Source organism: Budorcas taxicolor, chromosome X (genome assembly GCF_023091745.1).
Source record: "Budorcas taxicolor isolate Tak-1 chromosome X, Takin1.1, whole genome shotgun sequence".
Lineage (NCBI taxonomy): Eukaryota > Metazoa > Chordata > Mammalia > Artiodactyla > Bovidae > Budorcas > Budorcas taxicolor.
In genome coordinates this window covers 20,096,683-20,115,376 of record NC_068935.1, presented here as the reverse complement: position 1 = coordinate 20,115,376, position 18,694 = coordinate 20,096,683, and the positions used below count along the sequence as shown (strand labels likewise).

Here is an 18,694-nt window from a genome sequence, read left to right as displayed (position 1 = left end):
CAAACATTGAAAAATTTTAAAAAGTCTGTGTCTGATTTGTCTATCACTTAAGGTAAAAGACCAGCTCATGTAAGGTGAATGAAAATCTCTTGGGCATCATACATTTAGGGAGATTTAGACAAATATGACTACAAAGACCATGTCTGTAATCGGGTAATTCAAAGCAGATCAAGGGTTGAAAATAAATTTCCACATGCCAAATTATAATGTTGTTCATATTGTTCACTGCTAAAATCCCAGCTCCTAACACCTAGCAGGCAGTCAATATACACTGGTTGAATGAATGAACATCTGGATGAATAAGTACCTTACTCATTACTTTACAGCTCACACTGTACAACCAATCCTCCCAGGTGGTCTGCTATGTCCCAGTCTTCATGATTCAGGTGCTACCTCTGTATGCTAATTGTGTTCTGTGTGGTATTCACACCACCATTAGAGGACAGTCATCTTGCTATACCCAGCATCCATCAGAATATCTGGAATATAGTAGTTGTTCAAGATAAGAATAGAAAAAAATGAATGATGGGAATGTAAGCTGGTACAGCCACTATGGAGAACAGTATGGAGGTTCCTTCAGAAACTAAAAAGAGAGCTCCCATATGACCTTGCAATCCCACTCCTGGGCATATATTGGAAAAAAATAAAAGCTCTAATTTGAAAAGATACATGCACCCCAATGTTCACTGAAGCACTGTTTACAATAGCCAAGACACAGGAGCAACCTAAATGTCCATTGACAGAGGAGTGGATAAAGAAGACGTGGTATATACATATACTGGAATATTACTCAGTTGTAAAAAAAGAATGAAATAATGTCATTGGCAGCAACATGGATGGACTTAGAGATTATCATATTAAGTGAAATAAGCCAGAAAAAGACAAATATTATATATAACTTATATGTGGAATCTAAAAATAGTACAAATGGACTTATTTACAAAACAGAAACAGACTCATGGACATAGAAAACAAACATGCTTACCAAAGGGGATAGGAGGGGAGGGATAAATTAGGAGTATGGGATTAACATATATAAGCTACTATATAAAAAACAGATTACAAGGACCTACTGTATAGTTCAGGGAACTATATTCAATATCTGGTAAGAAACTATAGTGGAAAAGAATATATATATACATTCTTACATATGTATACATATATATACATACATATAACCAAATCACTTTGCTGTATACCTGAAATTCATTGAAAAAAATATGTCAGAGAGCCTAACTAGCAAAGCCAGTCTCATTTCCAAATCAATTTGCTAAATCATATTTCTTTTGTCTCAAAAAGGATGACTTCATTTTTCAACTCAATAAATATATCAATACTTAACTCTGTGATGATCATTTCACTTGTAAATCCTAATACCAGAACGGACAAATTAAAAGATAGATAGCTTGAGCATGCAGGATTGTTATAAGTTTGTTATTTGGATGAAATAAAGTGAGTTCAATAATTTTTTTAGCACTTTTTGTGTTGCTTTTACAGAACTCCGAGTGAATTTTTTTTGTCTTTATTTTTATTATTATTATTTTTTTTGCAAATTTTTTGTCTTTAATAATAGTTGGGGAATGGAGAGTTGAGGTGGTTAAAATTGTCATCATTCATGCCATCCACTATGCTGCTGTGCTGTGCTTAGTCGCTCAACTGTGTCTGACTCCTTGTGACTCCATGGACTAGCCCAGCAGGCTCCTCCGTCCATGGGGATTCTCCAGGCAAGAATACTGGAGTGGGTAGCCTATCCCTTCTCCAGGGGATCTTCCTGACTCAGGGATTGAACCGGGGTCTCCTGCATTGCAGGCAGATTCTTTACCAGTTGAGCTACCAGGGAAGCCCTTCCATCCACTATAAATTATCTCAAAACCCCAGAATCAGACTGTTGCTCATGCCAAATTTCATCCATAATTCTTAAATAAACAAAATATATGAATCAACATTTCTCCAAATAAGATACACAGATTGCTGAGGAGCACATGATAACATGCTCAACATCACTCAGCATTAAGGAAACATAAATCAAAACCAGAATGAGATACCACTTCACACCCACTAGCATGTCTATGATTAAAAAAAAAAAAAACATGGACTGTGGCGAGCTTTGGTGAGGATGTAGAAAAATCAGAACTAATACATTGATGGTGGGAATGTAAAATGGTGCAACCACTTTAATAAATAGTATGACAATTTCTCATAAAGTTAAACATAGGGTTACTGTATAACTGAACAATTCCATTCCTAGGTATGTCCCCAAGAGAATTAAAAAAAAAAAAAACATATCTACACAAAGACTTGGACATAAATATTCACAGCAACATAATTCATTAATATTAACAGCAAAGCGGAAACAACTCAAACAACCATCAGCTGATGAGGAAGTAAACAAAGATGTAGTATGTCCATACAATGAAATGTAGTATTATTCAGCCATAGGAAGGAATGAAGTATTGATAGTTGCTACAACATGGATGGGTTTCCCAGGTGGCACAGTGGTAAAGAATCCACCTGCCAATGCAGGAGATGCAAGAGACATGGGTTTTATCCCTAGGTCAGGAAGGTCCCCTGGAGGACAGAATGGCAACCCACTCCAGTATTCTTGCCTGGAAAATCCCATGAACAGAGAAGTCTGGTGGGCTACAGTCCACGGAGTCACAAAGAGTCAGATATAACTGAGCGACTGGGCACACACAACATGGGTGAACCTTGAAAACATGCTAAGTGAAAGAATCTACACACAAAGGACCAATATTATAGGATCCATCCGTATGAAATGTTCAAAATAGACAAATCCATGGAAACTAATGTAGATTATGGGCTGATAGGGCCTTTGGGGAGGGGACCAAGTGCTGGGAATTGACTGCTAATGGATACAGGGGATTTTCAGGAGTGATGAAAATCTTCTAGAATAGATAGTGGTGATGGTTGCTCAACTCTGTAAATCTATTAAAAACTACTGAATTGTACAGTTTAAAAGATGAGGAGAGCAGCATTGCTATCTGTGAAATCTAAGAAATCACTGCCTAACATAAAGTCATGAAAATTATTCCTATGTTTTCTTCTCAGTTTACTTTTTGGTAACAGCTTCATTAAGATATAATCCAGATACCATAAAATTCATTTTTGAAAGTGTACAATTCACATTGCCTAAGGGTACAACTTGAAACTAGTAGCAAGTCCTGGAGATATAATGCACAATATAGTGACTAGGGACAATAATATCATACTGTAATCATCAAAATTGCTAAGACACTAGATCTTAATTATTCCAGCCACCAAAAAACAATAATTATGTGATGCAATAGAGCTACCATGGCAATCATATCACCATGTATAAGTGTATCAAATCAACAATGTTGTATACCTTAATGTTATAGGTCAAATATATTTACATTTTTTAAAAGATTAGAACAGCAAAAGCATGTATATCAAAAGAAAAAACACACAAACTGGGCTACATGAAAACAAAATATATGCAATTACCATAGAAATAAATTATATGACAATAGCTATCAAAATATTTTTCAAACATGGTAATATATGTGCTTCTTTATTAACTCATGAAATAAAATTTAGCAGTGGGTTTAACAAGTACCCTAAATTTAATCTAGGGCTTTTTTCCCCTTTTGAACTGGTTGCTCACTTAACCCAAAGCCATTTATTCCCTCTTAGAGAACATAGAAGTATCTCTGATTTATCCGTTAAGAGCTGGTTTGCACTGTTCAGATACAGGCAATGGGCATCTTAGAAATCAACAGAATCCTCTATCCTCTACTTCAGTAGATCTGAACCATTTAAGGGAGGGCAGACTTCTTTGAGAATATGATGAAAGCCCAGAAAAATTTTAAAACCCCAATATTTTATATACAATTTTAATAATTCACTGAGTCCATTACCTTCATTCATAGAACCAGGTTTACAAATCTCTATTCTGCTTGATGTCATTTTTGATCTGCTAATCCTTTAATATCATAGCTAAGCACTACTACCTTGGAGAGCAAAGTGCAAACCTTCGTGGAATATCTGAAAGATCAAGGAGCAAATTGTAGTTATCACTGACAGACTGAATGTTCACTCAAAAACCACCCTAAGACAAACAGTGTAAGACATAGGTCTCCTTTTAAAGATTTCATGTGCTAATAAAAAAGATTTTTCTCTCCCTTACACTGTACACTTTTGACAATGGAGACTATATTGTATAGCCATCTTATTTGGCATTAAGTTAAAAGTTTGTGGATATAAGTCACAAGTTGATGTGGCCTCTGAAACAAAGCTCTTACCACTGTATATATATGATAGGGCCCAAGGACATTTTAAAAGATATTTGAAAGTAAATTGCCAATATCACATTTCACTACAAATACTGTCATATATATTTAACTATATTATCACAATACCATACCTCACTCAAGAAATATAACACTGATACACTATAATTACTAATTTGGGAGCCCGTATTTAAATTTCCCTTATTGTCTCAAACATGTCATTTATAGATGATAAACTACAAGAACATTGAAGATGTGTCACTATGCAAACACAGAGCCATAAGCAAAATGTGAGAAACTTATTGATTCAAGGCAGTTAATGAAATCCCTGTGCAATCATTATCTAATTACTAGGCTAAGTGAACAGAGACTTCAATGACTGCCTATGACAAAGAATACAGATTTTACAGAATCAGTCAGGGAAAGTCATGTAAAACAATAAAAATGAAAGTCTGGAAGAAGGGGATCAGATTTCCAGAGTTATCATATTAAATTGCTTAAAATGTCTAGTTTCAGCAAAAAATTACAAAACATACACACACACACACATACACACACATACACACACAAAGAAGGTATGGTTTATACACAGGAAAAAATATGTCATAGAAATTGTCCTTGAGGAAGCCCAAATGTTGGTTTCATTAAAGACTGAACTAGCTATTTTAAATATCTTCAAATAACTAAAGGAAACCATCTAAATAATTTTTAAAAAGTTATGAGAACATTGTCTCATCAAATAGAGAATATTAATAAAGTGATACAAATTGTTTTCAAAAGGATCAGATTGAATTTCTGGATTTGAAAAGTGTTGTAGCAGAATAAAAAATTCACTAGATGGGCTCAACAGCAGATTTCAGCTGGCAGGAAGAATTAGCAAATTTGAAGATAATTCAATTACCATTGTCTAGACTGACGATCAGAAAGTAAAACAGAATGAATAAAAACAAACACAGCTTCAGAGAATTTAATGGTGAGACACCATTAAATGGCCAACATACACATAATGGGAGTCCCAGACAAAGAAGAGAGAAAATAAAAAAAGAACTGGAAGGATATTTAAAGAAACAATGAATAAATACTTCTCAGAAATAGTTACACATCCACAAACTCAAATATTCCCTAGTAAGATAAACACACAGAAAAAGCCACGTCTTAGTCAAACTCTCAAAGACCAAGAAAAAATCTTGAAAGCAGGAAAAGATAGCTGATTTCCATCCAAAACAATGGGATCTAGAAGTCAGTGCGATGACATATACAAAATGTTTAAAGCAAAACACTGCCAACCAAGAATTCTATATTTAGCAAAAATGTCCTTAAATGAAGAAAAAATAAAGACATTTCTCAAGTACACAAAGACTGAGAGAATTAATGGCCAGAAGGCACATCCTATAGGAAATGCTAAATAAAGAGAATTCTTCAGGCTGAAATGAAAGGACACTAGACAAAGAAAAAAAACAACAACAAACCAACCCTCTCCTCAAAAAAAACCAAAAAACAAAAAACCCCACAAAGAAGTAGAGAGCACCAAAAAAGGTAATTAAAGGTAATTGTATAGATAAATACAATACAAATCTTATTGGGGGGGGGGGGGACATTTTTCCTAGCTACTTTGAAAGATAACTGCATAATACAAAAGAAGAAAAAAGACATGCAACATACAGAAAATGGGAAAATGGCAGATGTAAATACTACTTTATCAGTAATTACTATAAATGTAACTAGATTAAGAAAACCAGGTAGTAGGAAAAGATTGCCAGACTTTTAATAAACACACATGATCCAACTATATTCTGTCTAGAAGAGATACACTTTAGATTCAAAGATACAAGTAGATTGTAAGTAAAAGATGAAAGATTTTTTGGCCACACCATGTGGCATGTGGGATCTTAGTTCCTTGACCATGCTCCCTGCATTGGGAGTGCAGTCCTAACCACTGTCCACCAGGGAAGCCCAGCTGTAAGTAAAAGCCTGGGAAAAGATAAATGGTGCAACCAGTAATCAAAAGAGAGCTAACTAAGTGGCTATACTAATTATCAGACAAAATAGAATTTAAGATAAAATTTGTTATTAGAGAAAAAAAGGACATTTTTTTATGATTAAGGAATGTGTTTATCATGAAGATTTAACAATTATAAACACATTTCCACCTATCTACAGAGCTGAAAAATATATGAAGCAAAAACTGGCAGAACTGAAGGGAGAAATAGAAATTCAATAATAACCACTGGAGCGTTTATTACCCCACTTTCAGTAATAAACAGAAGTAGACAAATGACCAAAAAGGAAATAGAATACTTGAACAATGCTATAAACCAACTAGACCTAATGGACATCTATCTATACAACACACCATACAACAATAGCAGAATATATGTTCTTCTGAACTGCACATGAACATTCTCCAGGACAGATTATATGTTAGTCCATAAAATGTCTAATTTTTTAAAGGACTGAAATAATTAAAAAAATGTTCTGCAAACATTAGTTATCAATAACATAATAAAATTTGGGATATTCACATATAAATGGATAGGAGAGAAGATACTGCAAAATAACTACTGGTTCAAAGAGGAAATCACAAAAGAAATTAGAAGATACATTGAGATGAGTTAAAGGGAGAGTATGGTATATCCTAAATATCCCCAGAAAGAAATCTATAATTTTTTAAAAGCTTATATTAAAAAGTAAATAATATTTCAAATCAATAACATAAATTTCCACCTTAATGAAACTAGAAAAATACAGTAAACTAAACACAAAGCAAGCAGAAAGAAAAAAACATAGCAAATTGTTTATTAGTAAAATATACATTTAGCCCTCCCATAACTTTGAGTTACAACTCATTTTGAGTTAATTTTTGTATACGGTATGAAGTAAGGATCAAGATTCTTTATTTTTTCCTTCTGGAAGTCCAACTATTCCAAGGTAATTTGTTGAAAAGATTATCCTTTCCAAGTTGAATTGCCTTGACACCTTTCTTAAAAGTCAACTGCATATATGCCTGTAATTATGCATATGCACACACTTATTTTTGGACTTTCTTATTTTGTTCCATTGATCTTCGATGCCAATTTGTTCTTTTTCAAAATTAACTACATCTTTTAGTTACATCTTTTACATCTTTTGTATTTATATATAAACTTGAAAGCAGTTTGTCAGTTTCTTCAAAAATGCCAACTGAGATTTGACTGAAATTGTATTGAATCTATAATCAATTTGGAAAGAATTGCCATCCTAACTATATTCAGTCTCTCAATTCATGAATATGCCATTTCTTTACATTTATTTAAGTCTTCTTTAATTTATGTCAGTAATCTTTCACAGTTTCCAATATTTAAAAACACATATATTTTTGTCATATTTATTCCTAAGGATTTTATGTTTTAAATGATACTTTCTTAAAATTAACATTTTATTGTTCATTGCCAGTATATAGAATACAACTGATTTGTATCTGCTTCTGTTTAATAGATTTTTCTTCATTATGTATCATATTTTCCTGTTTCTTGGCATTTGTGATAAATTTGTGTTGGATGTCAGACATTATGATTTTACCTTGTTGGACGCTGGATATATTTGTATTGTTTTAAATACTCTTGAGCTTTATTCTGGAAATAGTTTGACCTCTGAGGCTTGCTTTTAAGCCTTGTTAGGCAGGACTAAATACACCATTAGTCTAGGGAAGTTCTGTACAATAAAATTGTATGCAAGTTACAAATATGTGCCACGTTACATTTTATAGTAGCCACATTAAAATATAGTGAAAAGAAATTGGTAAAATTAATTTAATTACATATAAATATATTACATATATAATGTATTCTATTGATACTCAAACCAGGAAAAAAGTACAGAAAATTTAAAAAAAAAACAAACCTGTAGACCAATATCCTTTATGAACATAGACAGGAAAATCCTCAACAGAGCACTAACATATTTGAATCCAGCAATATATAAAAATAACATACCATAACCACATAGAATTTACTCCAGAAATGCAAAGTAATAGTCTAAAAAAGAAAAATCCTATGGTCATATCAATTTATATGACCAGAAAAGGTGTTTGACAGACTTCTACTCTAATTTAGCAAAATTGGAATAGAATGCAATGTGCACAACCTGAACCACAAAACCTACAGCTAACTAAGTGCTGAAAGAAGACTTTCTAAGATCAGTAACAAGGTATATCTGCTTTACATACTTCTATTCCACTTTGTACTAGAGATCCTAGATAGTGCAATAAGGAAAAACATTGAAGACGTACAGATTGGAAAAGAAGAAATAAAACTGTCTTGTGATTCAGTATAAAGTAAACCCTAATCTATTTTAAAAATTTCATAGAATAAAAAAATGAAGGCCACAAAATACAAAGTCACTACACAAAAATCAACCATATACTAGCAATGAACAATTGGAAACTGAAATTTTAAAAGACAGTACCAATGTAAATTGTAAGTAAAATGAAATACTTAGGCATTCAGTTCAGTTCAGTTACTCAGTCGTGTCCGACTCTTTGCAACCCCATGAATCGCAGCACCCCAGGCCTCCCTGTCCATCACCAACTCCTGGGGTTCACTCAGACTCATGTCCATTGAGTCCGTGATGCCATCCAGCCATCTCATCCTCAGTCGTCCCCTTCTCCTCCTGCCCCCAATCTCTCCCAGCATCAGAGTCTTTTCCAATGAGTCAACTCTTCACATGAGGTGGCCAAAGTACTGGAGCTTCAGCTTTAGCATCATTCCATCCAAAGAAATCCCAGGGTTGATCTCCTTCAGAATGCACTGGTTGGATCTCCTTGCAGTCCAAGGGACACTCAAGAGTCTTCTCCAACACCACAGTTCAAAAGCATCAACTCTTCGGCGCTCAGCCTTCTTCACAGTCCAACTCTCACATCCATACATGGCCACAGGAAAATCCATAGCCTTGACTAGATGGACCTTAGTCGGCAAAGTAATGTCTCTGCTTTTGAATATGCTATCTAGATTGGTCATAACTTTTCTTCCAAGGAGTAAGTGTCTTTTAATTTCATGGCTGCAGTCACCATCTGCAGTGATTTTGGAGCCCCCCAAAATAAAGTCTGACACTGTTTCCACTGTTTCCCCATCTATTTCCCATGAAGCGATGGGACCAGATGCCATGATCTTCGTTTTCTGAATGTTGAGCTTTAAGCCAACTTTTTCACTCTCCTCTTTCACTTGCATCAAGAGGCTTTTTAGTTCCTCTTCCCTTTCTGCCATAAGGATGGTGTCATCTGCATATCTGAGGTTATTAATATTTCTCCCGGCAATCTTGATTCCAGCTTGTGTTTCTTCCAGTCCAGTGTTTCTCATGATGTACTCTGCATAGAAGTTAAATAAGCAGGGTGACAAGATACAGCCTTGACGTACTCCTTTTCCTATTTGGAACCAGTCTGTTGTTCCATGTCCAGTTGTAACTGTTGCTTCCTGACCTGCATACAGATTTCTCAAGAGGCAGGTTAGGTAGTCTGGTATTCCCATCTCTTTCAGAATTTTCCACAGTTTATTGTGATCCACACAGTCAAAGGCTTTGGCATAGTCAATAAAGCAGAAATAGATGTTTTTCTGGAACTCTCTTGCTTTTTCCATGATCCAGCGGATGTTGGCAATTTGTTCTCTGGTTCCTCTGCCTTTTCTAAAACCAGCTTGAACATCAGGGAGTTCACGGTTCATGTATTGCTGAAGCCTGGCTTAGAGAATTTTGAACACTATTTTACTAGCATGTGAGATGAGTGCAATTGTGCGGTAGTTTGAGCATTCTTTGGCATTGCCTTTCTTTGGGATTGGAATGAAAACTGACCTTTTCCAGTCCTGTGGCCACTGCTGAGTTTTCCAAATTTGCTGGCATATTGAGTGCAACACTTTCACAGCATCATCTTTCAGGATTTGAAACAGCTCAACTGGAATTCCATCACCTCCACTAGCTTTGTTCATAGTGATGCTTTCTAAGGCCCACTTGACTTCACATTCCAAGATGTCTGGCTCTAGATTAATGATCACATCATCATGATTATCTGGGTCGTGAAGATCTTTTTTGTACAATTCTTCCGTGTATTCTTGCCACCTCTTCTTAATATCTTCTGCTTCTGTTAGGTCCAGACCATTTCTGTCCTTTATCAAGCCCATCTTTGCATGAAGTGTTCCCTTGGTATCTCTAATTTTCTTGAAGAGATCTCTATTCTTTCCCATTCTGTTGTTTTCCTCTATTTCTTTTCATTGATCGCTGAAGAAGGCTTTCTTATCTCTTCTTGCTATTCTTTGGAACTCTGCATTCAGATGCTTATATCTTTTCTTTTCTCCTTTGCTTTTCACCTCTCTTCTTTTCACAGCTATTTGTAAGGCCTCCCCAGACAGCCATTTTGCTTTTTTGCATTTCTTTTCCATGGGGATGGTCTTGATCCCCGTCTCCTGTACAATGTCACAAACCTCATTCCATAGTTCATCAGGCACTCTATCTATCAGATCTAGGCCCTTAAATCTATTTCTCACTTCCACTGTATAATCATAAGGGATTTGATTTAGGTCATACCTGGATGGTCTAGCGGTTTTCCCTACTTTCTTCAATTTGAGTCTGAATTTGGTAATAAGGAGTTCATGATTTGAGCCACAGTCAGCTCCTGGTCTTGTTTTTGTTGACTGTATAGAGCTTCTCCATCTTTGGCTGCAAAGAACATAATCAATATGATTTCGATGTTGACCATCTGGTGATGTCCATGTGTAGAGTCTTCTCGTGTTGTTGGAAGAGGGTGTTTGCTATGACCAGTACATTTTCTTGGCAAAACTCTATTAGTCTTTGCCCTGCTTCATTCTGCATTCCAAGGCCAAATTTGCCTGTTACTCCAGGTGTTTCTTGACTTCCTACTTTTGCATTCCAGTCCCCTATAATGAAAAGGACATCTTTTTTGGGTGTTAGTTCTACAAGGTCTTGTAGGTCTTCATAAGACAGTTCAACTTCAGCTTCTTCAGCGTTACTGGTTTCATTTTAGGCAAAAGGTTAACAAAACATGTATAGATAGGACTTACACATTGAAAACTACAAAACATGGAAGAAAGACATGACATACGGCATTCACGGATTGGAAGACTCAGCAGAATATATTTTAACTCAGCCTAAGATTTTCAAGGTTCATCTATGTTGCAGTATGTATCAAAACTTCATTCCTCTTAAAGACTGGATAATAATGATAGTATACCACATTTTGTTTATCCATTTATTTGTGGATGGTCATTTAGGTTGTTTCTACTCTTTAGCTATTATGAAAAATGCTGCTGAACATTTGTGTACATGTTTTTGTGTAGAATGTGCTTTCGTTTCTCTTGGGTATGTAGCTAGGAGTGAAATTGCTGGATTTATGGTAACTCTATGTTTAACTATTTGAGGAATTGCCATATGGTTTTCCAAAGTAGCTGCACCATTTCATGTTGCCACCAGCAGTGTGTGAGGGGTGCAAATTCTCCAGATTCTAACCTACACTAGCTATTCTTTTATGAAAAACTGTTATAGCTATCTTAGTGGGTTTAAAGTCGTATCTCATTGTGGTTTCAATTTGAATACTCCTAATGATTCAGAAAATGAAGATCATGGCATCTGGTCCTATCACTTCATGGGAAATAGATGGGGAAACAGTGGAAACAGTGTCAGACTTTTATTTTGGGGGGCTCCAAAATCACTGCAGATGGTGACTGCAGCCATGAAATTAAAAGACGCTTACTCCTTGGAAGAAAAGTTATGACCAATCTAGATAGCATATTCAAAAGCAGAGACATTACTTTGCCAACAAAGGTCTGTCTAGTCAAGGCTATGGTTTTTCCTGTGGTCATGCATGGATGTGAGAGTTGGACTGTGAAGAAAGCTGAGCGCCAAAGAATTGGTGCTTTTGAACTGTGGTGTTGGAGAAGACTCTTGAGAGTCCCTTCGACTGCAAGGAGATGCAACCAGTGCATTCTGAAGCAGGTCAACCCTGGGATTTCTTTGGAAGGAATGATGCTAAAGCTGAAACTCCAGTACTTTGGCCACCTCATGCGAAGAGCTGACTCATTGGAAAAGATTCTGATGCTGGGAGGGGTCGGGGGCAGGAGAAGGGGACGACAGAGGATGAGATGGCTGGATGGCATCACTGACTCAATGTACATGAGTCTGAGTGAACTCCGGGAGATGGTGATGGACAGGGAGGCCTGGCGTGCTGCGATTCATGGGGTCACAAAGAGTCGGACGCAACTGAGCGACTGAACTGAACTGTATGACCTCATTTGTGTCTTTCTGCAAATGTCTATTCAAGTGCTTTCTTCTTTTCCAAATTGAATTGTCTTTTTATTATTGAATCGTTATCATTCTCTATATAGTCTGGGTACAAGTCCCTTATCAGATATATGATATTTCATTACTTTCTTTTATTCTGTGGGTTGTCTTTTCATTTTCTTTATGGTGTCCTTGACGTACAGTTTTTAACTTTGACCAAGTCCAATTTACCTATTTTGTTCTCTTTTTCCTTAGCTTTTGGTGTCTTCTCTAAGAAACCATTGTTTTATCCAGGGTTATAAATATTTACTCCTTAATTTTCTTCTTAGAGTTTGATACTTTTTATCTATTAAACTTAGTTCTTGATTCATTTTAAGTTGAATGTTGTACGTGGTGTGACGTAGGAATCCAACTTTATTCTTTTGAATGTGAATAGCCAGTAGTCCCAGTATGCACAACTGATTGACAAAGGTGAAAAGCAATTCAATGGAAGAAAAATAACCTTTTCAGCAAATGGCAAATGAACATTGACAGGCAAAAACAAAACAGGAAAAAAAACCCTCAATGTAAACTTCACCCCTTAAGCAAAAATGAACTCAAAATTGATCATAGAGCAAAATGTAAATGTTGCAACTAGAAAACATGTAGAGGAAAACACTAGAGGGTAAGGTCAGTGTAAATTGAATTTTTATAGCTACTGACATATTTCCCTCTGGAGACACAAGTAGAACTTTTAGAATGAGTCATGGGTGCATTTTATATTTTCCCATCCCCTATCTTTGAACTTGTCTTTCACAGGATCATGCTGATATTGAGTGGAAGTTTGCAAGGACGAAGCTCTGGATGAGTTACTTTGATGAAGGTGGCACCTTGCCACCTCCTTTCAACATTATCCCCAGCCCCAAGTCATTTCTATACCTTGGCAACTGGTTCAACAACACCTTCTGCCCTAAAAGAGACCCTGATGGTAGACGGAGAAGGCACAACTTGAGAAGCTTCACAGTAAGGCCTTTAAAAATTGTCTCTTTGTAAAAACAACTGTTTTCTCCTTTTCCTCCTTTGTGGCATTCCCTATCTCAAACATCATAAAACTACTCCAACCTACAGATGCTTTGGGGGTTTGTCAAGCAGCAGCTCCTGTGTCATGTTTCAGTCCTAATATTTAGAAATATGTTTGAGTGGGTGGGCTGCTGGGACACTGCTGATATAAGCTTTCTGTCCATTTTCAATGACAGGAACGCCATGCTGACAGCCTGATACAGAACCAACATTACCAGGTAAAGCTTCTTTATATGAACTAAGCACAATAGTTCTTGTTCAGTTGTCTGACCTTGGATAAGTCACTTATCCTCCCTGAGCCTGTTTCTTCATTTGTAAATTAGGGATGATTAAACTTAACTCAAAGTGTAGTTGTGAGAATTGAGTGATCAGTATGTATGTATTTGTGTGTGCATGTGTGTCCTGGCAGTGCCTGACATATTGCACTAAGTGGTGGCTATCATCATCACCGTGACTAACACAAAGTTGAGTGACTATGTGTATACCATTCCCAGGAGGCTAAGTTAAAAGAAGCCATCCCTGTAAAGGAGAAGAACGTATTGACTTTAATAAAAAATATCTTGACTATGTAATTATTGGACATTGAAATCAGAAGATTTTGTGACACTGAAGAATGACTTTTTCAACTTTATAAAAGGAAGAAAAACTCTCATCTTACTAGGAGGGTTAAAGTTTAATCCAGCCTGAAGGGAAAGGATATTGACTGTGACCCCTCAAGGATTACTCTACTCTGATTATTCTATTAATATGAATCATGTTTACCTTATGCCTGGGTGGAAAAATTTTCTTTTGGGTGAATTTGATCTCACTGGCCAACTCTGCCACCAAATTTGGACACATAGTAATTCTTCATTTAGCCAGTGGACTTAACTGGGGGTTTTGTAGAAAATGGTTGGATCCTGTGAGAATTTTCCATTGCAAAGACAGTCTAGGCGTATTTTTTTCTTGTATATGTTCCTTATTGTACTAAGAGTCCAAGAAGGAAACTGAATGCCTTTTCATGTTTTTGTTTAAATTCCAGGAAGTTATCAGGAATTTAGTCAAAAGATATGTGGCAGCTATGATAAGAAATTCCAAAACAAATGAGGGACTAACAGAAGAAAATTTTAAGGTAATTTGGTCATAAAGTGGTTTAACTTCTCATTTCACATTTCTTAAGCATCATTTAATCTTCACAGTATTTGAAGTTTCTGGTGATGGAATTTCAACTGCCTATGATACAGTAAAACCAGTTACAGTTCTTCCAATAGATGAAGAGATTTTACCAATGTTTGTCACACCACCACAGTCAGCTTTATGAATAATAAAAATACAGTCTTTTAATAGTCTGAGTGTTTCTCAGTGTGGGAATTGAATGCTTTAAACGATGTGGCAAGGATGTGTGAGATTTAAAGGTCTTCTTTACTTAAAAGATATGATAAAGACAAAAAAACTATTATTAAAACGTAACATTTATGATATCCTAGCATTACACATTTTTGCTTGTCACACTGGAATGCTATCAGCATCTAGTGAGTAGAGACTAGGGTTGTTGCTAAAAATCCTATAATGCACAGGACAGATCCCTTTAACAAAGAATTGCCACACTCAACATGTCAATTGGTTGGGAAACCCTATCCTAGAACACATATACCTTCTAAGGAATGCATGAAGGCTGTTATCCTAATCTACATATAACTCACCAGTTGAGGGCCTGCTACAGAGCACAGTGATGAGCAAGATAGAAGCAGCCCCTACTCTCCCATGGAGTGACACACAATAATAATAGAGGGTGATGAATGATGGAGTATTCTAACAAGAGCAACACAAGGTACTGTGGAGACATAGAAATGTGGGGACACCCAGCTGGGACTTGGGGATTTGAGGTAGGCTTTTCCGAGGAAGCCATATTCAAGCTGAGGTCTAAAGAGGGGCTAGTTGGGTAGAAGAGTGTTCCAGAGAGAACAGCAGCACATGCAGAGACTCAGAGGCAAGAGAGAATATGTTCATACAGGTGGACAGTGGCGAGCCTGGGGAAAGAGTAGAAAGATATGATACAGGAGAGATGAACGCATACCAGGCCTTGAAAAACCTTGTAGTCTGTGGTATGGCGTTTTTCCTTTTTCATAAGGTCAGTGACAAGTTACTAAAAAGTGTTAAGCAAAAGAATTAAATTATCGGATGTAAGCTTTTCAAAGATGATTTTTAAAAGAGCAATCTAGTATCTAGGCAGCCAGTGAGAGACAGAAGACATTTCACAGGGACTTGGATAAACAGGGTCCCCTGTCCCAAAATGGGGTTTCCCAAGTGGCTCAATGGTAAAGAATTGGCCTGCAATGTAGGAGATGTGGGTTTGATCCCTGGGTTGGGAAGATCCTCTGGAGGAAGAAATGGCAACCAACTCCAGTATTCTTGCCTGGGAAATCCCATGGACAGAGGAACCTGGCTGGTTACAGGCCAAGGGATCACAGAGTCGGACACAACTGAGTGACTTGAGCACTAGTCTCAAACAGCAGTCTCATCACCTGACATTCCACTCCCTAGTTTTATTCCTGAGTCCTAAAGCTTTTCCTCTTCTGTATCTCTCTATGCAGATGTCGATGAGAGCCAATACCCTACTCTAATACCGTCATTGCTGGTTAACATTTCAGTCTGTTGGTGTACTCCTGATAGGGAGGTTCTGAAATCAACTTTACCAATTGCACATTTTTTTCCCAATGGCCAGCCCCGCCCACAGATTTGTTACTGTTTTTCTTGTGTAGAATAATGTGAGATGCTTCTGGTAGTTCATATACCTTGTGATTTGCTATGAGACAAAAACCTGGAACATTCCGAAGCTTCTTAACATAATGTGTCTTCTCTCTTGCCCTAGGAATTAAAGCAGGATATCTCCAGCTTTCGATATGAAGTGCTTGACCTCTTGGGAAACAGGAAGCACCAAAGGAGAAGCTTTTCCACTAGCAGCACTGAACTCTCGCAGAGGGATGATACCAACGATGGCAGTGGTGGGGCTCGGGCCAAATCCAAGAGTGTCTCTTTCAATGTAGGCTACAAGAAAAAAGCCTGCCACGGGCCACCTCTCATCAGGACTATGCCAAGAGTCGGTGGTGCCCAAGGCAAGTCAAAAGCTGAGTCATCAAGCAAACGATCCTTCACGGGTCCGTCTCTCAAGAAACTGGGTCTCCTATTCTCCAAGTTTAATGGTCATATGTCCGAACCCAGTTCAGAGCCAATGTACACTATCTCTGATGGAATTGTTCAGCCACACTATATGTGGCAGGACATCAGATATTCTCAGATGGAGAAAGGGAAAGCAGAGGCCTGTTCTCAAAGTGAAATTAACCTCAGTGAGGTAGAATTAGGTGAAGCCCGGGGCACTGCTCAGAGCACTGAATGCCCTCTAGCCTGTTCCAGCTCTCTCCACTGCGTATCCAGCATCTGTTCCTCAAATTCTAAACTTTTAGACTCCTCAGAGGATGTATTTGAAACGTGGGGAGAGGCTTGTGACCTGCTCATGCACAAATGGGGTGATGGACAGGAAGAACAAGTTACAACGCGGCTCTAAGTCAAGCCGCTATCACGTGTCCTGGAACTCAGAAAATTTTTTTCTTTGCTCTCAGAGGTGACATAGAATATGATTCCCTCACTGCCCCCCCCCCACCATACAGAAGAGTGAAACTCCTATTGCTTTTACCATATTTTATAGCTACATTCATTTTTTGGTTCTTGTTATTAGTATTATTTGCCTTTTTATACCTATAAAACAGTAAGTCCATTTCATAACCAACTGAAGGGGTATTTGCCCCTAATCAGCAGAGGTGCAGTCAGGTGCTTAACCCTTTGGCTTTGCTTTTCTTACCCTTGCTTCCTTGAAGCTCCAGGTGCCACTTTGCTACTGTCGCTGCCGCACAGATTCCTGACCTTCCTTGGGATCTCACACCATTTCCCCACAGGGCTGAGGGCTGTGCTCAGCAGTCCCCACCAGCTATCAGATGAGGCAAACTCACCTGCCTAAGTTTGTTGCCCTTCAGTGCTCCACGCTGCCCATTCTGGTTCAATGAACAGCATCAAAGGGAGACTGAATAGACTCCAAAGAATTGTCAGCTCGTGGTTTCTAGGTATAACTGGCTTTCGTGTTTTTGTTTTTAAACACTACAACTTCTCCTTATTGTGGGGGCTGTTGAGTTTTTTGTTTCTTAAAGACTTGTGAGTTTCCTAATGTATGCCAGTGACTATTTACCCCCATAGTATATGTCATATCTAATAAGTTAGTGAATTCCTTTCCTGTGTTTGTATATTTCAGTTAGCTTACTACATCTTAAAATTTGACAGTATCAAGATTAGTATTTAGGATGTAGACTCTTAAAAACTTTTCCTGCACTCTAACCAATAGTCACTACATCTCATACATTGGTAAGAAAAAATAATTAGCTGGCATATTTATAGGGTTCTATCTACTGATGATAGTTTTAATCATTATTGCTATCAAAAGTATTTCTAAGATAAAAACCTGGATTTGAAAATATTTTATCAGAAAAATGACATCTTGCTGAGGTGTCAGAATCTGAAAACAACTTCATTTTAATTAATTGCTCTCTGATAAAACAAGAACAACAAAACAATTTTAGGTCTAGATAATTTGATTCAAGTTGCAGTTTTAATGCTCAGTGGAGACAGTGGAATTGCATGTGTAAACTGATGTTAAATATATAACATAACAACCCTAGTGAATTCATGGAACTACAAACATGATCCAAATTCTACTGTCTTTAAAGAAAACTGCATTATACACCAAAACAAATTATTTTCCACAGCTTAAGAGTACCTCATCAGACAACATAGGTGAAGGTTAAAAAATGAAGCCCATAATGCTCATGGTCATCATGTTAGACCTGGTAACCAGTGACTGAGGACCTGCTAAACAAGGGTGGTTCTTGCCAACATTAGCACAAAGGTATCCCCAACTTACACTCTTCACACATGACCTAAAATAGCTCAAGGTCTAACTCCTGGTGATTAAATTAACACATAGCTCAAAAACATAAGAAACTTAATTAGTTGTCACCCTGTTTTTGTAAAGGTCAACAGTAATAGGAAACCATCTAAATTTATGTGTATACTTTCTG

The 18,694-nt window shown here is 37.0% G+C and overlaps 1 protein-coding gene across 1 annotated transcript in view; it reads left to right on the top strand.

Annotated features, from left to right (window-relative positions):
- The window catches only part of TRPC5 (transient receptor potential cation channel subfamily C member 5), a 190,403-nt gene extending 173,270 nt beyond the window's left edge, over positions 1-17,133 (top strand). The window contains exons 7-10 of the mRNA XM_052663331.1: positions 13,329-13,532; positions 13,766-13,807; positions 14,611-14,700; positions 16,441-17,133. Of these exons, the coding sequence (XP_052519291.1) occupies positions 13,329-13,532; positions 13,766-13,807; positions 14,611-14,700; positions 16,441-17,133 (1,029 nt within the window). The remainder of the gene's footprint in view (positions 1-13,328; positions 13,533-13,765; positions 13,808-14,610; positions 14,701-16,440) is intronic.
- Positions 17,134-18,694: the final 1,561 nt, after the last annotated feature.